A 25,807-nucleotide genomic window follows, 5' to 3' on the forward strand; every position below is an offset into this window, starting at 1 on the left:
ATCGTTGGTCGCTGTCACACATAACGAGATCGTTAGCGGGATCGTTGCTTACATCACCAAAAGCGTGACGTTGCAACGATATCGTTAACGATATCGTTATGTGTGACTCAGCCTTTAGTTTGAACTGTCATGACAGAGTCCCTTTTACACAAGATGAAGAGCTTGCTCCCATTTGGCTGAATGGTACTCTGATTGCTATATTGTTCTAATTTTTTTTAAATAGTAAAATGTGCTGTAGTATGATAGATTCACGTTTCACTCATGAGATTACAAAGGTTCATGTATTGACAGTTAATACTGGTGTCCAGACTTAAAGGGGGTTCTCTGTGACTGGGTAACCACTTATCAATTGTTCTAGGATGTTGGAAAAAAATACATACAGCTTCATTCATGTTTTGTCTGATCCGGAAGAAAAACTGTTTCTGTTGATTGGCTGGCTTCAGTGCTCACGTAACGGTCCCATGAGATGTTGATGACAGTGCTTACTATGGAGGTGCAAAACCTGTGAGGGAGGTGAGTATTTTTTTCTTTTTTTTTTTTTCCTTCACTTTCTTTGGCCAATTAACAATGTGAGAACAATCTCTTTAACACACAAAATAGCATTGAAAGTGTCTTCTAAGTATGTCAAGGAAAATGGCCAGCATGAATTATGTATGGTGGAACTGATAATTTGGCACAGGGTATCTGGTGTGGATAATGGGTAGTTTCTCAAATAATTTGGTCTTTAGGAAAGGACAGACTGTACAAAGCTGTAGAAAATGGAATTCTGCTTTCCCTCTTCGATACAATTCCATTGCATATACAAGTCTTTATTGATTCAGCTATAGTGCATTTAATTTAGAAAATGTTATTCCATATAGTTTGAATGAAACCTTTCACCCAATTTTCCCCACGTAAAGTAGGTCCAACACCTCTAAACCCTCTGTTACAGCATTCTAAGATGCATTATATATGTCCCCAATCTGCTTTGCAAGGCTCAAGAAAAGGTTGTATTATACTCACAGGTGCCGCGGTCCAGTCTGATGGGCATTTTTGATCCTGGTCCAGCGCCTCGTCTTACTATCGCCGTCGTTCTGCTTGCTTCATGTGTTTGATGTGTCCTATGTCATCCACAGTGTCCTCCATCGCACTCCTGCCTAGGGCAAATTACTGTATTACGCATGCGACAGCTTTACCTACATTCGGCCTTTCCCGCACATGCGAACCACAATACTTTGCTCTGCTCTCAGTAGGGCAGAGAGAAGTACACCTGAGCAGGAGCGTGATGGAGGACTGTGTGGATGACTTAGGACATGTCCTCCACATGAAGTAGGGAAGGTAGGACATCGCTCATACGAAGAGGTGGCGTCATATCAAGACCAATGACGCCCATTGGTCTGGACTGCACTGTCTGTGAGTATAATAAGAGCTCTTTTGTGCCTTGCAGAGTGGATTGGGGGGATGATATATACAGCATACCGGAATGCTGTAACAGGGCTTACAGGTACTTTATTTGGTACAGGTTCCCTTTTAATAAAAAAAGAAAAGTCAGCTTTTCAATGTAAAAATGTATGTACTTCTCAGTATACTAGTGAGCAATGTACAATTTAGTATTCTTCTAGAAAATATCTAAATTATTTGCAGAGGATGTACTTTTACTTACATGCACCGCTTCTACAGTATGTCTTCATTGTGGCCAGACTTTATAAAAAGGTGACGCTTGTGTGGCAAGAGCCAAGCCCCAGACGTTTGTGGTTCGGAAGATAAAAGTTATTAACTAAGCAGGCTTTCTAACCTTAAAACCAATTGTGGTTACAATCACAACTATGACACACAACTGAAATGTTCTCAGGAGAATGTGTCCTTATTTCTTAAGTACAGTCATTATCTATGGGGTACCTTTTAATCTTGGGTGCAATTTTTCTCTTAATTAATAGACTTAAAAGTAGCATAAGTTCTTTATTACCTAATGTTATAACTTTTCTGCATGTAGCATTGTGGAGTTATTATAATGGTGTGGTATTTTTGCCTAACAATGTGCATATCTAACAGTCCATCATAAAGGAGAACTCTGGCCTGAAAATATTTTTATACAACATTCCTTTGGGTTTTACCTTCTGAAAACTCACCATTTTGACCAGTGAAAGTGACATAATTATTATATGGGATCTTATTCTCGTGTTATTAAACTGGTTTAGTTAAACAGCATGAAAATCAGCCAGTTTGTAATTGACTTGCTTTTTGTATCCGCTGTCATTCTCCTGCACTGATGGCTTTTATCTTTCCTAGTGCAGAGCTTGTTTTGATGGAGCTTGGCCACTTGTGCCTGCCGATACCCTGGCCTAGTTACATTCCAGGAGAATTGTTAACTCCTTAACATACAAGTCAGCTCTCTAGCCAATTGGTTGATATACAGTAGTTAGCTGCTTACCTCGCTCCCAGCGCTCATCAGTCCTGTAGAATTGCATTTCCCCAACATTCCAGCATCAGCAGTTTCCAGAACTGTTCTCCTAATCTCAGTTCTCACTTTCATGAGCCTTGTGCTTGTTCAAAGGCACTGTTATCTCTTTATGTAAATATAGTGATGACAGTGTAGACTCAAAACAAGCAACGACAGAAAGTGTAGTAGCAGAATGAAGCGACCCTCCAGAACTGTTAATCAATGAGGAGAGTCCGTCCCCCAAGTAACCAGGAAACTTCATAGCTTTGAGCTGGTCAAGTGACAACTTGAGAATACTCGTTCAATGTAAGCTTACAAATAGCTATCTATGGGCTAGGGTTGGATCTAAGGGGAAACACAACTGTTCTGTATTGTTCAAGGGGTTGTCCGGTGAAAGCATTGTATCCCCTAAACATGGGATAGATGATAACTTGTTGACAGGTCAAAGCTTGAATAATGTGACCTGCAACGATCAGCAGAATGGGAAACCATTATTACCGATTTAATTGAGCGGCAGTGCTCAAGCTCGAACTGCGCTTCATCCACTTTCTATATGGCTTCTTAACTGTATCAAGTAGCCCTAAAGAATGAATGGAGAAACACAGGATCGTGAGAGCACTTGCCACTGCAGGCATCCTATGTTTATCCTATAGCGCCTTATCACAACTTGATTCATGTCTCTCTCTCAAAACTGCCTATGTACCTGATGACGGTCAGAGTCAATGACTGAAACATTCTGCATCACTTTTGGAATGCAAATAAATTTCCTATCTAATATCTGAGCGTTAAGTTCTTTTGATTTACAGCAGGAGTGGTGAACCTCAGGCCTTTACGCCCCTTAATGACCTTTTATCCAGCCCCTGGGCAGATTTCTGGGGACCTCAGTACTTGGCCGGCAGCTGTATTTTGATGGCTGCCAGCCCATTAATTTCTTCTTGCCCAATGAGCATGCGCATGCCGTGTTCACTACTGAGTGCTGAAGGTGATGCAGTGAAAGATTACTTCCTGAAACCAGTGCCAGCGTCAGGATGTTCTTTGTGGGCGGAGTTAGCTCGCAATTTGTAGGGCCCCGAAGGATGGTATAAATATTCAAATGGCAGAAAAAAAGATTCCCCATCCCTGTTTTACAGTATACAATGGCTGTGCTCCAACTTACAAGATCACATCTGGAGTGCCGTGGTTTATACAAACATTGAGTGAAGTCAGGCGCAATCATTAGAACTCATGAAAATAAGAAACTTATGTAATAGATCTTATCAGAGAAATCCAATTTTTTTTCTTTTTTTTTCTCCATGAGGACTGATAGCTCATTCTCAAAATTCTTGGGTAAAATTAGTATTCGGTGAAGACAGAAGTTCACGTTACTGAGTTTAGTTGCTGCTGATAAGATATTTTGTTTAGATGGGAAAGGGTAGGGAGGTGCTCTGTCTCTAGCGCCTTTCTTTTACTCTTCCATCAACCCTCTACATAGAATCTTATCAGAGACAAATATTCAAAAAGCATAAAGGGACAGTTAAACTGGCTAGACACATATATGTGCTTGCCTCTCCATCTATTTATATAATTGCCTTAAATTGTCTGTCATCCACTTCCGTCTGGACGTCCTCGAATCCCACAATCCACCGCGCTGCAGCGGAATTTCGCCGACTGCCATATTGGAATACCCAAGTGATTGCGCAGTACCACCAGCGGGTCATCGCCGGACCCCCCGCTGTGGCGGGGCTGCAGAGGGAGAGAACGGAACGGCGGGTTGAGAGTGGGTTTGCGGAAAAAGAGAGAGTGATGGCAGATTGAGAGTGGGGCTGTTAAGGGAGAGAGCAGGACGCGGGTGGAGAGCTTGGCTGCTGAGGTAGAGGGCAGGACGGCTAGTGGACACGGGCTGCGGAGGGACAGAGCGGGATGGCGGGTGGAGAGCGGGACGGCGGGTGGACAGCGGGACAGCGAGTGGAGCGAGGCTGCGGAGGGAGAGCACCGAACGGCCAGTGGAGAGCGGGGCTGCGGAGGGAGAGAGCGGGATGGCCAGTGGAGATCAGGGCTGCTGAGGGGGGAGAGCGGGGCTGCTGAGGGGGGAGAGCGGGGCTGTGGAGGGATAATGCGGGATGGCAATTGTAGAGTGAGCATGACGGTAGATGGACAGCGGGGCTGTGGAGGGAGACGGCCGGGCTGCGGAGCTCCTGAGGGAGAAAGCAGGACGCCCAGTGGACACATATGTGAAAGAACACAGCGGGACGGTGGTTGGAGAGCTGAGCTTTGGAGGGACAAGCGGGACGGCGAGTGGAGAGCTGAGCTTTGGAGGGACAAGCGGGACGGCGAGTGGAGAGCGGGGCTGCACACATGAGCAGAGATTCTCAATGCTGCAAAGCCTGCCACTATCGCCTCCATCGCCTCCATCTAGTTTTATATATATATATATATATATTTGTATTTATATTTATTTTTTTTGCGGATTACATTCTATATAACCTAAAGATAAATGCAAAGTATCCATAGACCACTAGCACCAGAAGATAAAATCAATAGAGTTTAGTGAACATAGATTTAAAAGCCATATATCACGTGAAATAAAGGACACATGCAAAAGGTTTTTAACAAAGGGGATATGCCAAGTAGAAAAAAAGGTGCAGAGGTGGTGAGTCATGAATGTAATATAGGGCAATTACACCACAGTATATCCCAATATAGGTCACCCATCATCAAATGGTTGCAAACAGACATTTCCAAAAATGTATCTCCAATGAAATGTATGGATAGACCAGTTGCACATGTGGCGCTATTACACGTTCTTAATGCTCTCTGATAAGATATATTACAAAGTTTCTTATTTTTCTGTGTACTATTGATTTATAACTGATCTCAGATGCAGTGTCCTTTTTTACAATACTTTTTAGATAGGTACTCGACTGCCTCTTTATCCCAGTCTTGTCAGTGAATTTCTTATGCCATTAATTAATTCCATAGTTATAAGGAGGTTCTATAGTTCTGCTCATTACAAAGAAATAAGCTTAAGGGAACCAAGTCGGTGCTATGATTGTTGTCAAAATACCCACTTCCCACTACCTAACATTGCAGAGTGACCGAGCCTGTTGTTGTATAATGTATAGAATTAAGGTAAGTTCCATGATAAAGAGGACCTATCCATTATCCGGACATTTCTGATTTAGTAAATACATTACCCTTGAGATGGTGATGACAAGTCTTAAATGTGAAAATTCCGTTTTGGGAAGACATTAAGCTGGAGTCGTATTAAATACCATGGCATTGATCCAAAGCTTATGGTGTTCCAACATATGTGTATTCTTTTCTTTCACTTGTATCTTAAACCAGTGGCGGTCTAGTCTTGCACTGTTCAGTTGTAGGATCATATTGGAGTATGAATTCAAGCTGTAGCTGCACATGTCACTTTTCATTAGTCCTCTCTGATCTCGGTAAGCTTGCAATCTGTGTGTTCTGAACTTTTGGGGCAGCTGCTAATACACAACTTCATTTTAGATAACTGACCGTTTTTTATTTTCTGTTTCATTCTAGGCAAATCAAGAGACATGCCTTCTCCAGATACCCAGATTGTTCCTAAAATTGCCAAGTTGACCGTTTCTGGAAACAAGCAGACGATGGGATTTGCTGTTCCAAGGTGTGTGTATGAAGCATATGGATGAGTGGAAACCACCAAGAGGAATGTGTCATTTTGCTCTGTGTAATAAAACTACAAAAAAAGTAACAAAGTAAAGTTGGGGAAATAACTAGACTAGACAGCATGACTGATCATTATCCGTATGGATCAAGGACCATAGGGGCTAATATTTGGAGTAAAGCTTATATTTTAAGCAATCTCAAAAAATCCTGTAAAATCATGCTAAGGCTTATTCTCGGGTAGGTCTTATTTCCTGGGAAACACGGTAGCTGTATGAGGGCTTTTTTTGTTTGTTTTATTGGCAATGTTCATTTTACAGTATTGTGAACTGAAACATTTTCCAGTGCAATGAAATGTAGAAAAACAGTGTTCCAATTTGCATATAGGGTTTAGTTTTTACAGCATTCATTCTGCGGTAAGATTGACCTGTTAACATGATTCTCTAGGTCAGGTTGATTGTGATTGTACCAAATGTAAGTGTTTTTTAGTTGTATTCAAGTGATGCAATAAGAAATATAAAACATAAATAAACATATACTGTGCATATACTGTGTGTGTGTGTATATGTGTATATATATATATACACTATATATACACATAATATGTATTTATTTTTTTCATATACACTCCAGCTCGGTTTGAAGACTTAATTTGAATATATACTAATATGCTGGTCTTAAAACTCTTAATCTGAGATGCACACCGCAGCCTGAGTGCAGCAGACATGGCCTATACAGTTTCTGACATTTTCCTCTCCATGTTCATGTTCTGCTAAGTGCATAGCATAGTTGACTTGTCATCTGGAACAGGATATGAGACTAACTGCTGAGGAAGGATAGAAATGTATTTCAATTGGACAGGTGGGGTGGATTGAGTCAAACTTGAGAGAGAAGCAAAGAACTTGAGAAGAAGGCATTAGTTACAGCAGGAAGATTCTGTAGGTAACAAGTGCAAAGATGACTAATATCTGTGTCCGTTACTTAAATCATTTGGGGTTTTGCATTTTTCTATATGTGAATGGCCGTTACAGTCCCAGCTAGGTTGCACTTCTAGCAGTTTGCAGACTTTTTTATGTGCATCTTAAACTCAGCTGAAATGTTATTTTGTTTGAGACGAGTAGAACAAGTTTAAAGAGCTGAGACATTATAATTTGATAACATTGAAATAATTTATGCTACACTCTGCATGATACAAGAATGGAAAAAAATGAAGTTCTAACACAACTGTGCTTTTCACTCAATAGTCATCTGGGCGGTGCAGATGATTTGATTTTTTAAAAGGGTCTTCCACTTTCTAGAACGTCAACCCCCAAATGCATTAAAATGCCTAAAATAACAAACAGAGCAGGTGGTAGTCCTCCCTGGGTGTAGCGCTGCCTTCCCGCCACTGCTCGGATGGTGGCATCAGTGACAGGAAGTTGACGGCTCTCATCACCGCTGTAGCCAATCACTGAGCTCGGCTGCTGGTGCCGTCTACTTTGGCTGACTCTTAGTGATTGGCTACAGCAATGATGCACACAGTTGATGTGACGTCACCACTGCAGCCAGAACACCGAGAACTGCACAGGGGCAAATAGTCTGCCTGGACCCAGGATGAGTGAGTTACCTGCTTTGTGCTGTTTAGCCAATTAAAGCAATTTGGGGTCCACATTCCTCAAAGTGGGGAAAAAAAATGTTTAATCTCCCCCGACTTTCCCATACACAGGAATACTCAGCCTGGCTAAGCACTTTAGTGTTCTCTGACAGAGCTGCTGCCAGACTTCTCTGGCATCGTCTTTACTCCCGAAGAACCAAAGGATCAGCCAATGGAATTCCAAAATGCCATTCATGCTTTCCCTCAACTGTCTGGGGAACAGTCAGGAGACCCTCCCCCCATACTTATTAGATTGTTGGTTGATCTTGATCAGTCTTGTTCATTGATTGATGTCCTTTTAGCATGTGCCACTCACAAGACAGTTAGTATTACTGAAGATGGCAATTCAGAAGCTCTTCAAACTACTTTGTATATACTATGGCTTTCCATTCAGGCTGTACTAGTATAAATGATGCCTAAAACATCATTTCTTTTTGTTTTTTTGTTGACTTGTAACAGTGCATCTGAATTGAATGGCCAGGGTGGTACTGTGTGCCCGAGGGTCCAGGCTATGGACGACTCTATGGAAGAAGCTGACAGCAGTGTGGCATCCCCCAATGTAACGAACACATCTCCGAACTCAGAAGACCTGAATTCTACCCCATCACAAGGGAAAGGCGCCGGCAAATCCAAGCAAAAGATAAATATTAAAGAGGAGCTAGAGAAAAGACAAGGAGGAAAACAGCTGCTCAACCTTGTTGTTATAGGTATACATGTGAAAGACAGAAGTTGTGTGAAGATTGCCATTATATTTTATGTCAAACTTAAAGGTTTTCTAATGAACAATAGTTTTCACCTATCCACAATAGATCATTAATGTCTGATTGCTTTGGGCCCAGTGAGGCCCCTATCAGCTGGGTTTCCAAGCCACCATTCTTCTTAAAATGCTCTCAGTATTGAAAGGAGCAGAATGATCATACATGCGTATCACTGCTGTCTTCATTGTTTATGGGACTATGGGCCCTAGCTGGTTTTCCATGCTTTGATTTTCTTCTTTATGTGGATTGTTACTGAATCGTGGTTCGAAATTCACATGGCAAATTCTGAGTGTGAAAATGTAGCTAAAGTCACATAGGTAATGGATGGAGCTGGCAGTTTATGCCCAACCATGGTGCTCCATTTAACGCTGGCAGGAATGGGGACTCAAAAGACCTGTTATAGTGATCGGGGAGGGGGTAGACTTCCAGGGATCATACATTTATCACCTGCTCTGTGGAGAGTGGTAATTGTCACTCCAGGGGAAACCCCTTTAAAGTGAATCCATCAGTAAGATCAACATGCTCCCCCTTTCCCAACCACATATATGGGCATGCAGGTCTATGAAATGTAAATCCATAGACACGTTTACATCTATCTGTTGCTGCATTCCCAAGTAATTAGCATTTTCGCTCATAAACAATTTGGGCTTTAAGTGATCTTTGCATAATAGAGCAGTTAACAAACCACTTACTTCCTAGCCACATCAGCCTCTTTAGCTTGATTGATAGCTTGCTGCCTGATGTCCTTGTGTGGTTATCAATGTCACAAAGACAGTGAGCTATCAATCATGGGAAGGCTGGGTTCACACATGTGTTTTTCATGATCCAGATTGATCTTGGGACTTCCGACTCAAACATACAGACTGATAGACCCATATAAGGCTGTAAGGTCAGGTCCAGTGACCCACCACCAGTCTCAGCAGTTTGGTCCTTTACAAACCATGAATTACCTTCATGTGACTGGGCCTAATGAGGCTGGTGCTAGGTGGGGGAAACAACTAGGAAAGGCAGAGACTAATTAATCTCTGCCTGTCACACCCATAGCACTTATAGCCTCATTAACACATTAATGTTCCTTACTCAGGATGGCAGCAACAGATAGAAGATATAAAGGTGTCAATGGCTTTTGATTTCAAAGACCTGCATGGATATATGTGGTTTGGAGGGGGTTGACCTTACTAGCAGATTCACTTTTAACTGTGATAAATATTTCACTTTGATGTTTAACAGCAAATCGGTGAACAAAGTCATTCAGATAGGACATTCTGGCATAGGTGCATACCTCAGTTGCATTATCATTGTACACTTTACAATAGTTTAGGTGAATCATAAAAGCTGGAAAAGTTGACTATTCATCTTCTTGGCAAACCTAGGGCTTCCGTAACTGTAGTAGACTAAGGCGTATGGGTGAGTATACATGCTGTGTTCTCCGTTTCTTACGATGTCTCTCAATTCAGGTCATGTCGATGCCGGTAAAAGCACGCTCATGGGCCATTTATTGTATCTCTTGGGACATGTGAACAAAAGAACTATGCACAAATATGAACAAGAATCCAAGAAAGCAGGAAAGGCTTCTTTTGCATATGCGTGGGTGCTAGATGAGACGGGAGAAGAAAGGCAAAGGTATTTTGTCTTTTACGCGTTGTGACGTGTACAAAGGTTTCCGGAGTCATCTGGGTTACTCATTACCTGGTCAATGTCAGAATTGCTTCTCTGGTAGTCTTTATTCCACTAGAGATGTGACCTGAAGGTAAATTGTCCTTAAAGTGAGCCCAGATTTAAGAATCTGTACTGCTTCTTAGCATCTATGTACTGTGTCTCAGAGATGTCCTCTATGACTTCCATACACCGCATTAGATCATATGTTAAGCGGTTGCCCAGAGGAGACAACACTTCTTTTTAACTGGAATCTACTACTCACTTTCGAAAATTTTCAATTTTTCTTTCTCTCGTGGTAGAGGGGTAACTATGGATGTTGGCATGACAAAATTTGAAACAAGGACTAAAGTTATTACTCTGATGGATGCTCCTGGGCACAAAGATTTCATCCCAAACATGATTACTGGAGCTGCACAAGTAAGTTGATGTTCTGTTCTGAACTCTGTACTGCGCAGAAGTCTGTGGTTGTCCATTTGATTATTTTCCAGTCACAATAGCCATTTAGTACCAGTCATTTAGTCTTCAGCCTCAGAATCCGTCAAAAACTACGGTAGACAAACGCCTTTATTTAGTAGTGAAATAAGCACCAGCTTCAGAAACTGTATCTAAACAAAATCTAATGAAAATATAGAAAACTGGAAATGAAAAGAAACCGGTCATCTAAAACGCTTTTTATTTGCAGATCTAGTAATGAGCTGCAGGTAAATAGCGTTTAAATCATGTCTCGCTAACTTGCTAGAGCAGCAGCTACAGAGAGAAAATGAAGTTTTATTCTCCCTGCAGCCACTTACTCCCAGTCAGGGTGGTGCAGGGGCTGTACAGCCACATTTCAGTACACAGTGGGGGCATTGTAATCTCTCACAGCACATTGATTGACTGTCTGCTCTGCAGAGTATTTGTATGGCATGTGCCCAGCTGGTTGTCAGTGTCCCACGGAGTGAGAACAATGCGCTCATAGTATAGTGAGCAGTGACTAACAGCTCTCTGCACCGCCCCAATGACTAAGAAGCAGGTGGCTGCAGGTAGAATAGCATTTACTTTTCTCTCTGTCTCGGTTTGTCTACTAAATGGGATTTAAACCCTATTTGCCTGCAGATCACCCATTAAATCTGCAGGTAATTGGTATTTCTGGAGATGACAGGTTCATATTAAGACCTTGTAGACCAACAAAAACTGTCACTATTGAGTAAACAGTAGAGTACAAACTGGAAATATGAGACTAAAGGCAAGGTCTTGAGGACTAATCAACTGGCTCCTGTTAATAGTATAATGCATGAGCTGTCTATTCAGTAGCTATGATATTATTCAAACCCTTTCTACAAGAGTGAAAAGAAAAAAAAAAGATTTTCTTCTAGTAAGGTTTTCCTAATATCTTAGTAACAGGAACCTTTCCTTTCCATACAGGGTTCTAAATTTTGGATCTTAGGAGGTAACAGAAAGCAGTGAAAGCTACTTTGACCTATGTCTCTAGCCATGAGATCAGTACTCCTTTGAGACAATGTGTTTTTGATTGAAGGCAGTCCTCTTTTAATACCCCATATAGCATGTTTATATTCTATTATTTATGTAATCTTCTAGATTTTTACTGATGTTTTTTAAAGCTGATGACGAATAAGTTAGTTGGTATGTTGCTTCTTTTTTCTGCCACCCAGAAAGACACAGCTTCACCTGTAATACTCCTATTAATTGTAATGGGAACTTTGCAGGAGATGCGTCTGACCTTGTAGGAGCAGAGATTTAGATAAATGAAATTGTTCTGTAGATTGTTCAGCCCTAACAAATGTGTGACATAACTAACATATTCTTCCCAAAGTTGGAGATGTATGGATGGATTGAGTGGGATTAGATGCTTCTCCTCATTGCTATATGGAAACATAAGGAATACATCTGTAAATCCTTAGATTTAGTGTCTACACTTTTGTATAGTGGTTTATAGTTATATTGTCCGTTGTATTGTCCTCCTGTCTTTTAGGCTGACGTGGCCGTTTTGGTTGTAGATGCCAGTCGTGGAGAGTTTGAAGCCGGCTTTGAAGCTGGTGGACAGACCCGTGAACATGCGCTTCTGGTCCGATCTTTAGGAGTTACTCAATTAGCTGTGGTAGTCAATAAAATGGATCAGGTATGTTATGCAATCATCATTTCAGTGTGGATCTAGTGACATTGCTGGAGCGACTATGGCATTGTCTAAGTGCTTTTACTATACTAGCAGATCTCTATCGTTTTTGGCCTAATTTGTTCCAGAGCTCTGCTGCAGAAATTCTTCAGATCATCATCTCTTCGGGTTCTTACATTTAGTTTGCACTTAATTTCAAGCTGTGGGCTTCATCTGCTTTACTTGTGTGGAGACTATCCCACAGTTCGGTGCCCTTTACCTTTTACTTTATTACTGTCATTTGTGCTTTTTTTATCAGGTATGTTCTGCTGGTGCAAACTGGCCATTGTGCCTGCCAAGCTGTAGTGATGTGGTGATCAGATGATTACCAACTTCACTTTGAAAAGTGTTTTGTCTTCTTGATACAACCCTTTTCAAGTATCTCATCTGTTGGGGCCAGGACGGCAGGTTGCTAGGCGCAGACCTCTTATAGGCGATTGAAAATTGGACTGACCAAATGAGCAGGATTGAAGCGACTTCCACCACAAGTAGTCATCTGTGTGCAGTGAAAGTTTTCTTCAGCTCATCACTATTGATATTTGACAAGCTCTTAAGATATGCTGTATATCAAGATCCATGTTGTTTCATGCATCACACGATAATCCCAAGCGTTTTCTGAGCACTTGGTCTACTTCCGACAGGTTAACTGGCAGGAGGAAAGGTTTCGTGAAGTTACTAGTAAGCTCGGACACTTCCTAAAGCAAGCTGGTTTCAAGGTACTGTGGTCATGAGTTAATAGTTCTGATATAAAGCGTAACGTGTGACCACTCGAGCTCACTCGCATGTCACCTCTTGTAGGATAGTGATGTTCATTACATTCCTACCAGTGGTCTAAGTGGAGAAAATCTGTCCAAAAAGAGCGAAATTAAGGAACTGACAAGTTGGTACCAAGGACCATGCCTTATTGACCAAATTGGTAAGACTTTGTTTTTGGACTTGTTGTTCGGGAGAAAAAACAAAAATAACTTGTCTGTGAATTCTTCTGCAAGTCCACATCGTACAGAAGCTTGTAACTTTAACATGACCACATTAGAGGCGGTAAAACAAAGAATAAAGGCTGTGACCGGAAACTAATATCGCTAGTGTATAAACCATTACATGTTTGTTGATTTTTTGCTATCCATCTTACTTATTACTGAACCAGTTTTTGCTCATTGCAGATTCTTTTAAAGCGCCACAGCGTTCCATCGACAAGCCTTTCAGGTTATGTGCATCTGATGTTTTCAAAGGTAAGAACTTCATTTTTGTTGTGATATGTGCTCATCACACCTCCTCTCTGCCAGACACAGAAAATGTCAGTGTGAGCTGAGTGTGCTGCAGACCTGTTATTCCTTACCTTTCTGTGTGGCTTCACATATTCAAATGAGTAATGAGAGACAACCAGCCAGAAGAAGACTTTTGCTTTACTCTGAGATAGATATATATATATATATAGTGTGTGTGTGTGTGTGCATATATATACATATATGTATATATCTGGATAGCCACGCCCATCTGTTGAATATACTTTGAGGATATGTTAAGCTTATTTTTCAGACCCTTCGTTGGGGGACACCATAACCGTGGGTTAACCATGTTGCCACCTGGAGCTTTTTTTTTTTCTAAGATGCATTCTTGTTGTCAGCCTCCAGGTGGCAGCATATTAAACATAACTCCTATGTCCCCCCAATGAAGGCTATGAAAAAGACATTTTATGGTGAGTGCCAAAAATCTCTGCTGGGTATATATCATTTTCTTTCCCCATTGTAAAATCAGTGCAATGTTTGCTGTCTTTGGAAACCCCTTTTTGTAGCTGAGATGGTAAAGTGCCTGGTGTGCCGACATACAGTCAATAGTTAAAGAGGTTGTCCACTACTTTTACATTGATGGTCAATGTCTGATCGGCCGGGGTCCGACACCCGGCACTCCTGCCTATCAGCTGTTCTCTTACTTGCGGAGCACATTGTCCTGGGTAATTATTATAAAGCAAGCTTAAAAATCATTTCACCTGATGAATGAGCACTTTGCTGTTCTGCGGGTGATCGCCTGTTTACACTGCGTGATGATCGAGAAACGAGCGCTTCTAGGAGCATACGTTCACCACACCCGGCCTGTGTATATGCATCTTAAGCCATCGTAAACCCCCTTGACAGTAAGGTATTTTTATGTCATGAGACTGGATAAGAGAACAAACTTTGATTGTATCTAATTTAATTTACACAGATCAAGGCTCTGGATTTTGTGTGACTGGCAAAATAGAAGCGGGGTATATCCAGGCTGGTGAGCGCTTACTGGTGATGCCCCCTAATGAGACCTGCACGGTAAAAGGTGAGCAGCTAGACATGGCTGAAGTCTGTTATGGAAGATGCCCTAGCTCACTTCTCACAGCATCTGTTTCAGGCCGGCTTCTGAAAGCCCTTTCTGCACCTGAAACTGGAGCGCGCTGTCAAACTGATACTGACTGTTGAATAATTTATCCAAAATCTTGAAACGAATTTCCTCACAGGTGACTGTGTCTGAACATCTCTGGGGCTAGATGTTTGAGACATTACACTTGATGCTTGAGTCTTCTTTTTCTCACGCCATGGTATGATTCCCCCATTGATTTATTAGTCATCTTGTTTATACACCATGTCTTTGATTAGTACCTCTTTGCATCATGCTGCGATCAGACTGTTAGGGCGAGTGAGAGGGGTTATGTTTTGGATTTAAGGTCCTAAAAATAAAACGTATGTACTTGTATTTGATCATTTTGAAAGTCTGATATTTCTTACAACGTCAGCAATATAAGTGCAAGCTTGTCAAGCTACAGGGGTTTCCCCATCTCAGCATTTATGGCTGACAATATCTGTCTCTGAGTGTCGGCAACATAAGATTGGGGCTATGAAAACAGGTAGCCGTGCTTCCATAGCTCCCGTTCTTATCTCAGCCGTTCATCGTCCCAAAGAAGTGAATAACCTTTCAGGCTCAAATTCCACGTTGTTGTGAAATTCTGAGTTGACTTAACGGCTTTCCATGTGATGCCATGTAAAAATTAAAATTAATATCTGCACAAAAATCAGTGCATGGTGCGAATGTTCAAACCTACAGCATTCTCCTTCTTGAGTCAATTTTCCAAATGACTTCCAATGCTTTTAATAGACCAAGCTGAAATCTGTAGAAATGTTCTGCCATGTGTGACCATAGTCTAAAGGTATTGTAAACCATCCTAGGCTTTAATTTTATTTTCTTCCTACAGTACTGGTCAAAAGTTTAGACCTGCCTGTTCATGAAAAGGTTTTCCTTGCTCTTGTTGGAGGTGTGCACATTGTATATTCAGGCTGAAGGCCACAAAATCACAAAGGAACACACCGAGAAAAGGAGACCAGAAACAAATGTGAAACAAACCGGAGTGTGTGATAAACCTTAGAGTCCTCAAACTACCCCCTTATTTTGGTGACCGCTTGGTATTCTTCATCAGGTAGTCCCTTGGCACGGCTTCCAATAGTCTTGAAAGCGTTCCTACTGGTGCTGAGCACTTTTTGGCTGCTTTGACTTCTCTCTGCACTCCAACTGATCCCAAACCATCTCAATTAGGTTGATGTCAGGTGATTGTGGCCATGTCACAGATGCTGCACTCTAACTGGAGATATGTCTTGGATCATGGTCCTGTTGCAACACATATGATCCCACTAAGTGCAAAGCAGATAGGATGGCAAGTCATTACAGAAAGCTGTGGTAGCCATGCTGGCTAAGTGTACGGTACCTTGATTTTGGAGTAAATAACTAACCACGTTACAAGTTAAGCACCCTAATGCCATCAATCCTCCCCCTCCATGCATCACAGTGAGGACCATGCATGTAAGAGGCCATCCACTCGCCTTTTCTGTGTCTCACAAAGACATTAACTTTTGTACCAAAAATCTCAAATTTTTACTTCTCAGACCACAGTACAGATTTCTATTTAGTGTCCTGTCCTTGTGTTCCTTGCCCCAAACAAGTCTCTTCTTGTTTGCAGGCCTCAGTAGTGGCTTCCTTGGAGCAATTCGACCATGAAGGTTTCTCTGTGTCTCCTATGGATAGTTGATGTTGAAATTTGTCTACTTGGTGTCTGTGCATCATTTATGAGGGCTGTTATTCAAGGTGCAGTCAATCTGCAGTTTGTGAAGCTGGTAATTGTAATAAACTTACTCTCTGCAGTAGGGGTAATTCTTGGTCTTTCCTGATTCCAGGCCACATGAGAGCCAGTTTCATCATCGCGATCGATGGTTTTCATGACTGCTCTTGAGGTTCAAGGTTCTAGCAATTTTCTGGATTTACTGACCTTCATGTCTTTAAGTGTCAGTCTATCGTTGCTTAATTGCCATATCATGTCTTTGAGCAGTTTTGGGACAGACCTAGCACTCTATGGAACTGTGTACAAACATTGCCTCTGCAAAGCACACCTTCTGAAGGTTGTCCTAAAAAGATAAAGGAGGTCTCTTATTTGAGATTTAACCCCAATTGTGTGAAATGTGGCTTTACAAGCTGGTATACAAGTGAATGGCCATCCATGTAAGACCAAGAAGTGCCAGCCTTGCAGAGAATAGTCTGCACTTACTGATAGGACAAAAGTGGTAGTCTTGAGACAAGAAATCAAAAACCCAATTCTGTTTTGGTTCAGTGCATATTGTCTAGTGTAACCAGTGTCCTCTCCTGATTATCCATGTGCCTTTCTAAGCTTTACTGGAGTTTCATAGAGAAGCCTATTAGGTGTAGGTAGAGGGGTCAGTCTTCTGCTTCTTGCTTTGGTGGCTTATGGGAATTTCTACTCATGTATTGGCTTTTTATATAATGGCAAGAAATATGTTGTGTGCCTCTAGTGCCCTCTACTGAAAACATTTGTAATAGCAGTCAAAGAAGTTTTCATAGCTGTGAAGCGACCTATGATTTGAGATGTGCCATGTTGTGCTATTGGGTTATGTGCCCTCAATGTCTTCTTCTGGCAGAGTTTGCTCAGTACCTGCCTGAAAAGCGATTCAAATTGGCCCTTAAAATGAACATAACGCACAGCAATATCAAAACGACATCTCTGTGCACATGTTCTGTCTTAAACACTTCAGGGTGCGGAACCCCCAAATTGGTTAAACAAAGTGACATACTCATTTTTGGGGCGTCTTCCACTAGGAAGCAGCTAGCTCTCTATACTTCATAGTATAGAGTAAAAGACACTGGCAATGGAGCCACCGCAAAATCGGCAGCAATATGCCTGCAAAGCCGCTTTAGAAAAACGCCCGCCAGCATTCTCCTGAAGCTACTGCACCTTAAAAAAAAAAAAAAAAAAAATGCTGTGTGCACATAGCCTGCCGGTAGACGTTATCCAGGATTTTATACTAATGGACTCATCTAAGATGCTGGATTATTTATTTTTTGCTAGTCTGTAGCTCATTATTTCATTTTTTTATGTGATTAAAGATTATTCACTATAAAATGAAAAGTTCAGTAACTATAGTTTGTGAATCAGGTCATAACTTTTCCAAGATCACTGCTTGCAGACAGTGAATTGATGAAGCCTCCACATCATGATTAATTGCCCTTGTGAAGTGCATGCGATTTCTCTATCCAACCTGCGTCCATAAAGCAATATCAGGTCTGGTTTTCAGCAAGGCACTGTTCACATTGAATTGGAACTTCTCAATATGGCTATACGGAGCGGTAAAGATTTACCAATCTTTTCCAACGACTGGAGGTTTGTGGAATACCACTGTATAAGGAATCTTTATAACTTAATTACACTGTTCAAAAATGGCAGAGCCTGAAACGGAGTGAAGAACTTTGGAAGATGGATCCTGGGCATGGAGTATTGTAGAAAAATACCAAGCCCGGTGCTGCCTGCAGTATGCTCCCTCATATTGCTGTCGCGTAGATTCTCATTCTAACCATTTATAACTGAAATACAATGACTCATGTATCATATTTGGCCCAGAGAAAACCTTGTGGTTCTTGCATCCAGCAATAATGTTCTATTCTTACTCATTTCCAGGAATCACATTACATGATGAAGCAGTTGATTGGGCCGCTGCCGGCGATCACGTTAGTCTCACTTTGACCGGCGTGGATATCATCAAGATCAAGTAAGTGCTCATCAATCAGTGTCTGACTCAGCAGCAGTTTCAGGACCTCGTGCGGAGGGCGTAGTCTCCGAGAGTTGAGTGGTTTTATTTTTAGACAGAATTGACTGTTGCTTAAAATTTGTCAATTATTAATGAAACCGGGTCTGAAACTGATCTCCCGTAAACAGGAACATATTACTGTGCAGTTCTCAGCCCGAAGACATCGGTTGTCACCACATTGCAACCTTTGCAAAACTCTGCACCTGGGTGTGGTATTCCCTCTTGTAGCTTTTCAGTCACGTTAGTGGCTTCTTCGTTTGCATTGCGGTTACCAGTGAATTGGACTCTGATTTTGGAATTGTCCTGCGGTCAAGAGAGGTTGTAACTGCTTGATAGGTGTTGACGTCACATTCAATTCTGGTTTACAATGTCATATTTACAGCGTTTCATTTAGTGTTTCCTCTCCCAACTCAATCCGTCTGCTATCCTTGCAGTATCGGGTATAGATCTCCCAAATTTTCTTCCAGATTCCACTTTTGTTTTTTAGCAACTTGTTAGGACTAGGCACAGATTGTATAAAGAAAGTCAACTCTAGGACCCATACTTATCAGACCATTATGGGACATCTTATTGGTATGCTATACATGTATAAGGGTGTGTGCACACTAAATTTTCCTGAGACCTTTTTGGTGCATAAACTACCCTAAGCGGAAACTCTCCAGATCCTCCTAAAAACTCAAAACGCCTCAATGTCTTAGGGTACTGTCACACAGTACCATTTTGATCGCTACGACGGTACGATTCGTGACGTTCTAGCGATATCGTTACGATATCGCAGTGTCTGACACGCAGCAGCGATCAGGGACCCTGCTGAGAATCGTACGTCGTAGCAGATCGTGTGGAACTTTCTTTCGTCGCTTGATCACCCGCTGACATCGCTGGATCGTTGTGTGTGACAGCGATCCAGCGATGTGTTCGCTTGTAACCAGGGTAAACATCGGGTATCTAAGCGCAGGGCCGCGCTTAGTAACCCGATGTTTACCGTGGTTACCAGCGTAAACGTAAAAAAAAAACAAACAGTACATACTCACATTCCGGTGTCTGTCCTCCAGCGTCTCAGCTTCTCTGCACTGTGTGAGCGTCTGCCAGCCGGAAAGCGAGCACAGCGGTGACGTCTGACGTCACCGCTGTGCTTGCCGGCTATGGCGCTTACACAGTGGAGAGAAGCAGAACGCCGGGGACAGACACCGGAATGTAAGTATGTACTGTTTGTTTTTTTTATTACTTTTACGCTGGTAACCACGGTAAACATCGGGTTACTAAGCGCGGCCCTGCGCTTAGTTACCCGATGTTTACCCTGGTTACCGGGGACTTCGGCATCGCTCCAGCGCCGTGATTGCACCGTGTGACCGCAGTCTACGACGCTGGAGCGATATTCATACGATCGCTGCGACGTCACGGATCGTGCCGTCGTAGCGATCAAAATGGTACTGTGTGACAGTACCCTTAAAGTTTCCGCTTCAAAAAGTCAGCAAAAAACTGTAAATATCCTGAGGGGTTTACGCACGCGCCATATCTTTGATGCCTCCTGAAAAAGCGCCTCAAAAAATGAGCATCATGCACAGCAATGTCTAAACCACACATCGCTTCAGGGTTTGGAAACATTGAAGCAGTGAAAAGAAATAACATGCTCATTCATTCATTCATAATTGAAAGTATAGAGCTAAAACGACTAAAAAAAAAAACAACAAAAACTTTTCAAGAATTCAGCCATTGGGGTTTTGCTGAAGCTTAAAGACACCTTGTACACCTACTCTATGGTTGGAATACCATTATAGTCCTTTAGTAGTGGTTCTGAAGTGTTAAGATTGTGCTCGTGACTGAAAAGGCTGTCACTTTTGTATTAAATACAGGTTATATTAGATGCGAAATAAAAAGAAACTTCAGAATTCGCAATCATATATAATATATACACACACACACACACACACACACACACACACCCGCTTATGGCATTATTGGTTACAATAAGTGCTAATTAGTGATGAGCGAACATGCTTGGATAAGGTGTTATCCGAACATGCCTGTGTGCTAACCAGGGTTTGAGTCCCCACGGCGGTTTGACAGTCGCAATACGTGGAGGGATTATCTGTTTTTTAGGCAATTCCTGCATGTGTTGCTGCTGTCTAACAGTCATGAGGCACTCGGACTCGAACACACCGAAGACCCTCGGTTAGCACCCGAGCATGCTCCTTATCTGAGCATGTTCGCACTTCACTAGTGCTAATAAAGGTGCATTTTGGCAGTCGCCTATTACCTTTGCTTATCACACGCACAGGATATTCTGTCCAATTACAGCCCCTTTCTGATCTTTTCATTACTCCTATATTAAAAACATGGGTGCTCTGAAACTCTTTTGATGCAGAAATGAATTACCAGATAAGGGTTGGCGACATAAAAGCACAAAAAGGACCTTATACGTGTGCGTTATAACAACAATAAGAATAGATTAACAACCATTTCGGTACCAAAAAAGGAATAACATTAAAATTCAATAACATACTGACCTGTATGAACCCACCGTGACCCAGGCATTTCAGGAAGTGTATACCATATGCCAGTCTCCTAACTACAGTAATACGTGGCACCCTTTGAAGTGGCAAGCAGATTTCCTGATTAGAAAAACCATTAAATTGTCGAAGATCAACCAAATCACAGACACAGGTTTTGTGGGTTTAGTGTATGGTTTGTCAGTAATAAGGAATCACTGTCTTGTAATTGCTCACAGTTTTGTATGTGTCCTATGGGTAAGGAAGGGAACTGGGCGACACACTGTGCAAAGTTGGCATATTTAATAAAAAATTATTGTTCTGTTGATCTGTACATTCATGTTCTACCAAACAGGTATGTAATGGATGTGCATGGCCGTCTGTAGTCATCAGTGTTAAAGCCTTGTATCATGGGGTTTGTGATTGCAGCCTGACACCAATATTCTTTCCTTTTACAGCGTGGGCTGTGTGTTTTGCAGTCCTAGTGAACCTATCAGAGCAAGCACACGATTCCGAGCCAGAGTTCTCATCTTTAATTTTGATATTCCTGTAACACAGGGATTCCCAGTAAGTATTTGTTCTTGCATGCTTAGTCCTAGACAGAGGACTTTTTAGTGCTTTGATGTCTAATTAGTTGCCATTAGATTCTTGCAGACAGATCCTTAGTCCTATTACCCACGCATTGTTAAATTTAGCATTTTTTTCTTTCCCCTTGTAGGTTATTATACATTACCAAACTGTGAGTGAGCCTGCCACCATCAGGAAGCTGATTAGTGTACTGCACAAGAGCACAGGAGAAGTGGTCAAGAAAAAGCCAAAGTGAGATGCGACTTATGTCCTGAGTATATATTACTGTACTGTATAGAAGGTCTCTTTTGGTAATGTGATGGACAGAGTACTGTGTCTATACAGTAGTGTTCAAAATAATAGCAATGTATTCCAAAACATGAGTCAATCACAAAATCTTTATAATAGGTTTTATTTCCAGCTTTGAGAACATTGCACACTGTTGTCTAATTCAAAGCATGAGGAGAAATGTATATACCAGTAATTTTTAACTACTTTACAGAAATTAACAAAAAATGAACATTGGGCTGTACTAAAAAATAGCAGTGTCCGCATTTGTCTTTAAAAACTCACAATATATACATTTTTTTGTGGGTTTTGCCTTCCCGTGAATCACTAACCTAATATTTAGTTGTTTTTTGAACTTCTTCACATCTACCGTATTTTTCTGATTATAAAACGCTCCGTATTATAAGACAAACCCCAAATTTTGTGGAGAAAAATAGGAAAAAAAATTTTCTAATAAAATAGTGGTGCTTCCTTTAATCCATGCGTCTTATTGCTTACCGGGGGTAGTGGTTGCATTGCTGCAGGCCGCAGGCTGGGATGATGGAGTGTTCAGATGTGCGGCGCACCGCTGCGGGTGGTGTCTGGAGCTGCCGGTGGTGTCCGCTGCTGTGCGAGCTCTGCCAACATTTTGTGAAAGTCCAGAGCCCCCGCAGTTCCATGGTTTCCTATACGGTGGACTCCGCGAAAATGGCTACCGGGGGCGGCGCTTGCGCAGATGAAAATCTCGGCATCAAGATCTCGGGAGATGAGATCTCAGCAATGTTAATTTTACCTCCCAAAAATCATAATAAGGCTCAGCTCACAATTATCCTGTGCTCTCCACTGAGCGTTTATGTCAGGGTTTCCTTTTTAATTCCCCAAAACTGCGATTCAGGCTAAACCCTGGAGGGAACCACTCACTTATGAAGCAGATGGTGCCACTGTGGACTGGTCTCCATTCCAGCTGTGTTCCATCATTTTAGGCATCTTTTTAGCAATCAAGTGTGGGCGACCACAGATCTGTGAACGCCTAAAAAGATGGATACCACCAGAGCAGACGCCAGACTGAGTACGAAGTGTCTCCATCTGCCTCATTATGGTGGGTGGTTCCGTTGGTGGTTTTGTCTGAATCGCATTTTTGTGGGATTCATACAGAAACCTCCACGTAAGTGCTCCGAGTAGAACACAAGAATGTGATCCAGTCTTATTCTGCAAGCGATTGAAATATATTATGTACCCCAAAATGTTACCATTTGCATATTTTCCAGAGGAGCATTGCGGCTTTTAGTATCTTCATCTCGGCATGCTTAGCATGTCAATCTCCGCAAGGAGAAGCGATACTTCTTGGATATCGGTCAGACACTTCTCAATCAGCCAAACAAAATCCCCACTTTGCACTGACGAGGGGCAGTACCCCGAAACAGTGTCTGCAAATTGAGATTCTGGTTTGGCTTTTATCCTAAGTCATGTGACAAGGCTCGTTAAAGGGTAGACATTGACTGTTAGGATTGCTACTTCCAATAGGTGGCACTAGATAGAGTTCTAGTCCTCTTCCTCTTTGAAGAGACAATTTCCAATAAAACCCCTAATTTATCCTGCACAAAACCAGCCCCACTCATGTGCATCATCTGTCACTAGAACTATGGGGGTTCCCACATTACTGCTAGAACAAAGACTCTGGAAAAGCGTCATGTCTCCCATCCCCTCAAATAAAATCCTATGAATTCTGCTCTCCCAAATCCAAATGCCCCCTCCTTCTGAGCCCCACTGTGCCTAAACCACAGTAAGCGGCCACATGTTTGTCACTATTGTAATGGAGAGAAGGTACTTAATTTATGGGTGCATATTGCGAGAAGCACAAGCTGGCACAATGTATGTGGGCACAATATATATGGGGGCTGTACACTATATGGGGACATAATGTCTGGGTACTAAACTGGCAGATTTGCAATTTTCCAGAGAAAAAAGCCTGGGTTGGATGTTACAAAATTGTTACTGCAGACGTAGATGAATTCATTGAGAGGTGCAGTTTCTACAATGGGGTCACTTTGTTTGTTTTTTCTCTGCTATTCTTGCACCTTTGGGGCTCCACAAATGTCGCCTGCAAACTATTCTAGCAAAATCTGTGCTCCAAAAGACAAATCGAGATCCTTCCTTCTCAGCCCTGACGTGTGGCCAAACAGTAATTTCTGAATATATAGGGGCAGCACCGAATTCGGGAGAAATTGTGCAATACATTGTGGGGTCTAGTTTCACCTATTAACTCTTGTGTACCTGCCAAATTTGCAGCAATATAAAAATTACATTTTTACCACTAAAATGTGAAATTTCCATGTCTCAATGTTATAAAATTCTGTGAGGCACCTATGAGTTCAAAATACTTACTACACCCCTAGATGAATTCATTGAGGGGTCTAGTTTCCAAAATGGGGTAACTTGTGGTGGGTTCTGCTGTTTTTTCTCATGTCAGGGACTCTTCAAATGCGACATAGCATTCACGATCTATCCCAGGCATGTGCCCAAGCAGAAGTTTTTGACCACATATGGGGTATAGTCGCATAAGGGACATATTGCACAACTAAGTATGGGGTCCGTTTTCTCCTATTATCCATTGTGAAAATTAAAAATTTGGGGCTCAAACAACATTTTCATAACCTAATGGTGTCAAATTCTGTGTTGTACCTGTGGGTTTAAAATGCTCACTATGGACAAAATCTTTGAGAAGTGTAGTTTCCAAAATGGGGGGTCACTTATGTTTTCCTCAACATATAGGGTATCTGCGTACTCAGGAGAAATTACAGAACAAATTTTTGGTCCATTTTCTCCTGTTACCCTTGTGAAAATAAAATTTGGGGGGCTAAAAGCACATTTTTGTGGGTAAAAATTTCTACATTTCTACATTATAAATGGAGATTTCCACTGTGTAGGCACATCAGGGCTCTCCAAAAGCGACATACGTCTGCTTTCGATTCCAGCCATTTTTGTGTTCAAAAAGTCAAACGGTGCTCCTTCCCTTCCGAGCCCTGCCATGTACCAAAACAATGGATTTCCCTGACATATGGGGCATTGGCATATTCGGGAGAAATTGCACAACATATTTTAGGGTCCTTTTTCACCTGATACTCTTGTGAAAATTAAAGGGAACCTGTCACCTGAATTTGGCAGGACAGGTTTGCGGTCATATGGGCGGGGTTTTCGGGTGTTTGATTCACCCTTTCCTTACCCGCTGGCTGCATGCTGGCCGCAATATTGGGTTGAAGTTCATGCTGTGTCCTCCGTAGTACACGCATGCTCAACACAGCAAAATACTTCCGAGACATAGTGCGCCGGCGCATGCGCACTAAGGCTTTTCGGCTTTGCCCGCAGTTGGGCAAAGCATACTGCGTGTGCGCAAGGCAAGATTGCCTTGTGCAGGCGTGTACTACGGAGGACACAGCATGAACTTCAACCCAATATTGCGGCCAGCATGCAGCCAGCGGGTAAGGAAAGGGTGAATCAAACACCCGAAAACCCCGCCCATATGACCGCAAACCTGTCCCGCCAAATTCAGGTGACAGGTTCCCTTTAAAAGAAATTGGAGCTAAAGTAATATTTTTGTGAAAAAAGTTAAATGTTAATTTTTTCCTTTCCACATTGCTTTCGTTTCTGTGAAGCACTGGAAGAGTTAAACTTCTTGAATGTGGTTTTGAGTTATTTGAGGGGTGCAGTTTTTAGAATGGTGTCACTTTTGGGTATTTTCTGTTATATAGGCCCCTCAAAGTCACTTCAAATGTGGTTTTGTAAATTTTGTTATAAAAATGAGAAATTGCTGATCAGTTTTAACCAGGGCTGTGGAGTCGGAGTTAGTTTTGGTTGGAGTCAGACTCTGAGTCGGTAGAAATGTACCGACTCCGACTCCAGCTTAAAAAAAAAATGTATTAATATTTCATAATTGAACTTTCATATGAATTTTATAAATGTTACTCAAATATATATGTTCTATCAAACTATGAACAGCAGTGATAAGCAGTTCTGCTGGAGATAGAGACATTTCTTACTTCTTGTGTGTCACTGTTCTCCACTGCCCTTATCTAATCTTATACTTGGTTAACCTCATGCTGCCCCAACCCCCCTACTTACAATGTAT

General features: G+C 41.9%; 1 protein-coding gene across 1 annotated transcript in view; it reads left to right on the top strand.

The window, feature by feature from the left end:
- Positions 1-25,807, top strand: part of HBS1L (HBS1 like translational GTPase) — a 90,549-nt gene that overhangs the window by 56,478 nt on the left and 8,264 nt on the right. Inside the window, exons 5-16 of the mRNA XM_077289324.1 lie at positions 5,945-6,047; positions 8,139-8,386; positions 9,895-10,060; positions 10,396-10,513; positions 12,069-12,215; positions 12,890-12,964; positions 13,047-13,164; positions 13,409-13,477; positions 14,451-14,555; positions 18,229-18,319; positions 21,306-21,414; positions 21,566-21,666. Of these exons, the coding sequence (XP_077145439.1) occupies positions 5,945-6,047; positions 8,139-8,386; positions 9,895-10,060; positions 10,396-10,513; positions 12,069-12,215; positions 12,890-12,964; positions 13,047-13,164; positions 13,409-13,477; positions 14,451-14,555; positions 18,229-18,319; positions 21,306-21,414; positions 21,566-21,666 (1,450 nt within the window). The remainder of the gene's footprint in view (positions 1-5,944; positions 6,048-8,138; positions 8,387-9,894; positions 10,061-10,395; positions 10,514-12,068; positions 12,216-12,889; positions 12,965-13,046; positions 13,165-13,408; positions 13,478-14,450; positions 14,556-18,228; positions 18,320-21,305; positions 21,415-21,565; positions 21,667-25,807) is intronic.

The sequence above is a fragment of the Ranitomeya variabilis genome, chromosome 2 (genome assembly GCF_051348905.1).
Source record: "Ranitomeya variabilis isolate aRanVar5 chromosome 2, aRanVar5.hap1, whole genome shotgun sequence".
Taxonomy (NCBI): domain Eukaryota; kingdom Metazoa; phylum Chordata; class Amphibia; order Anura; family Dendrobatidae; genus Ranitomeya; species Ranitomeya variabilis.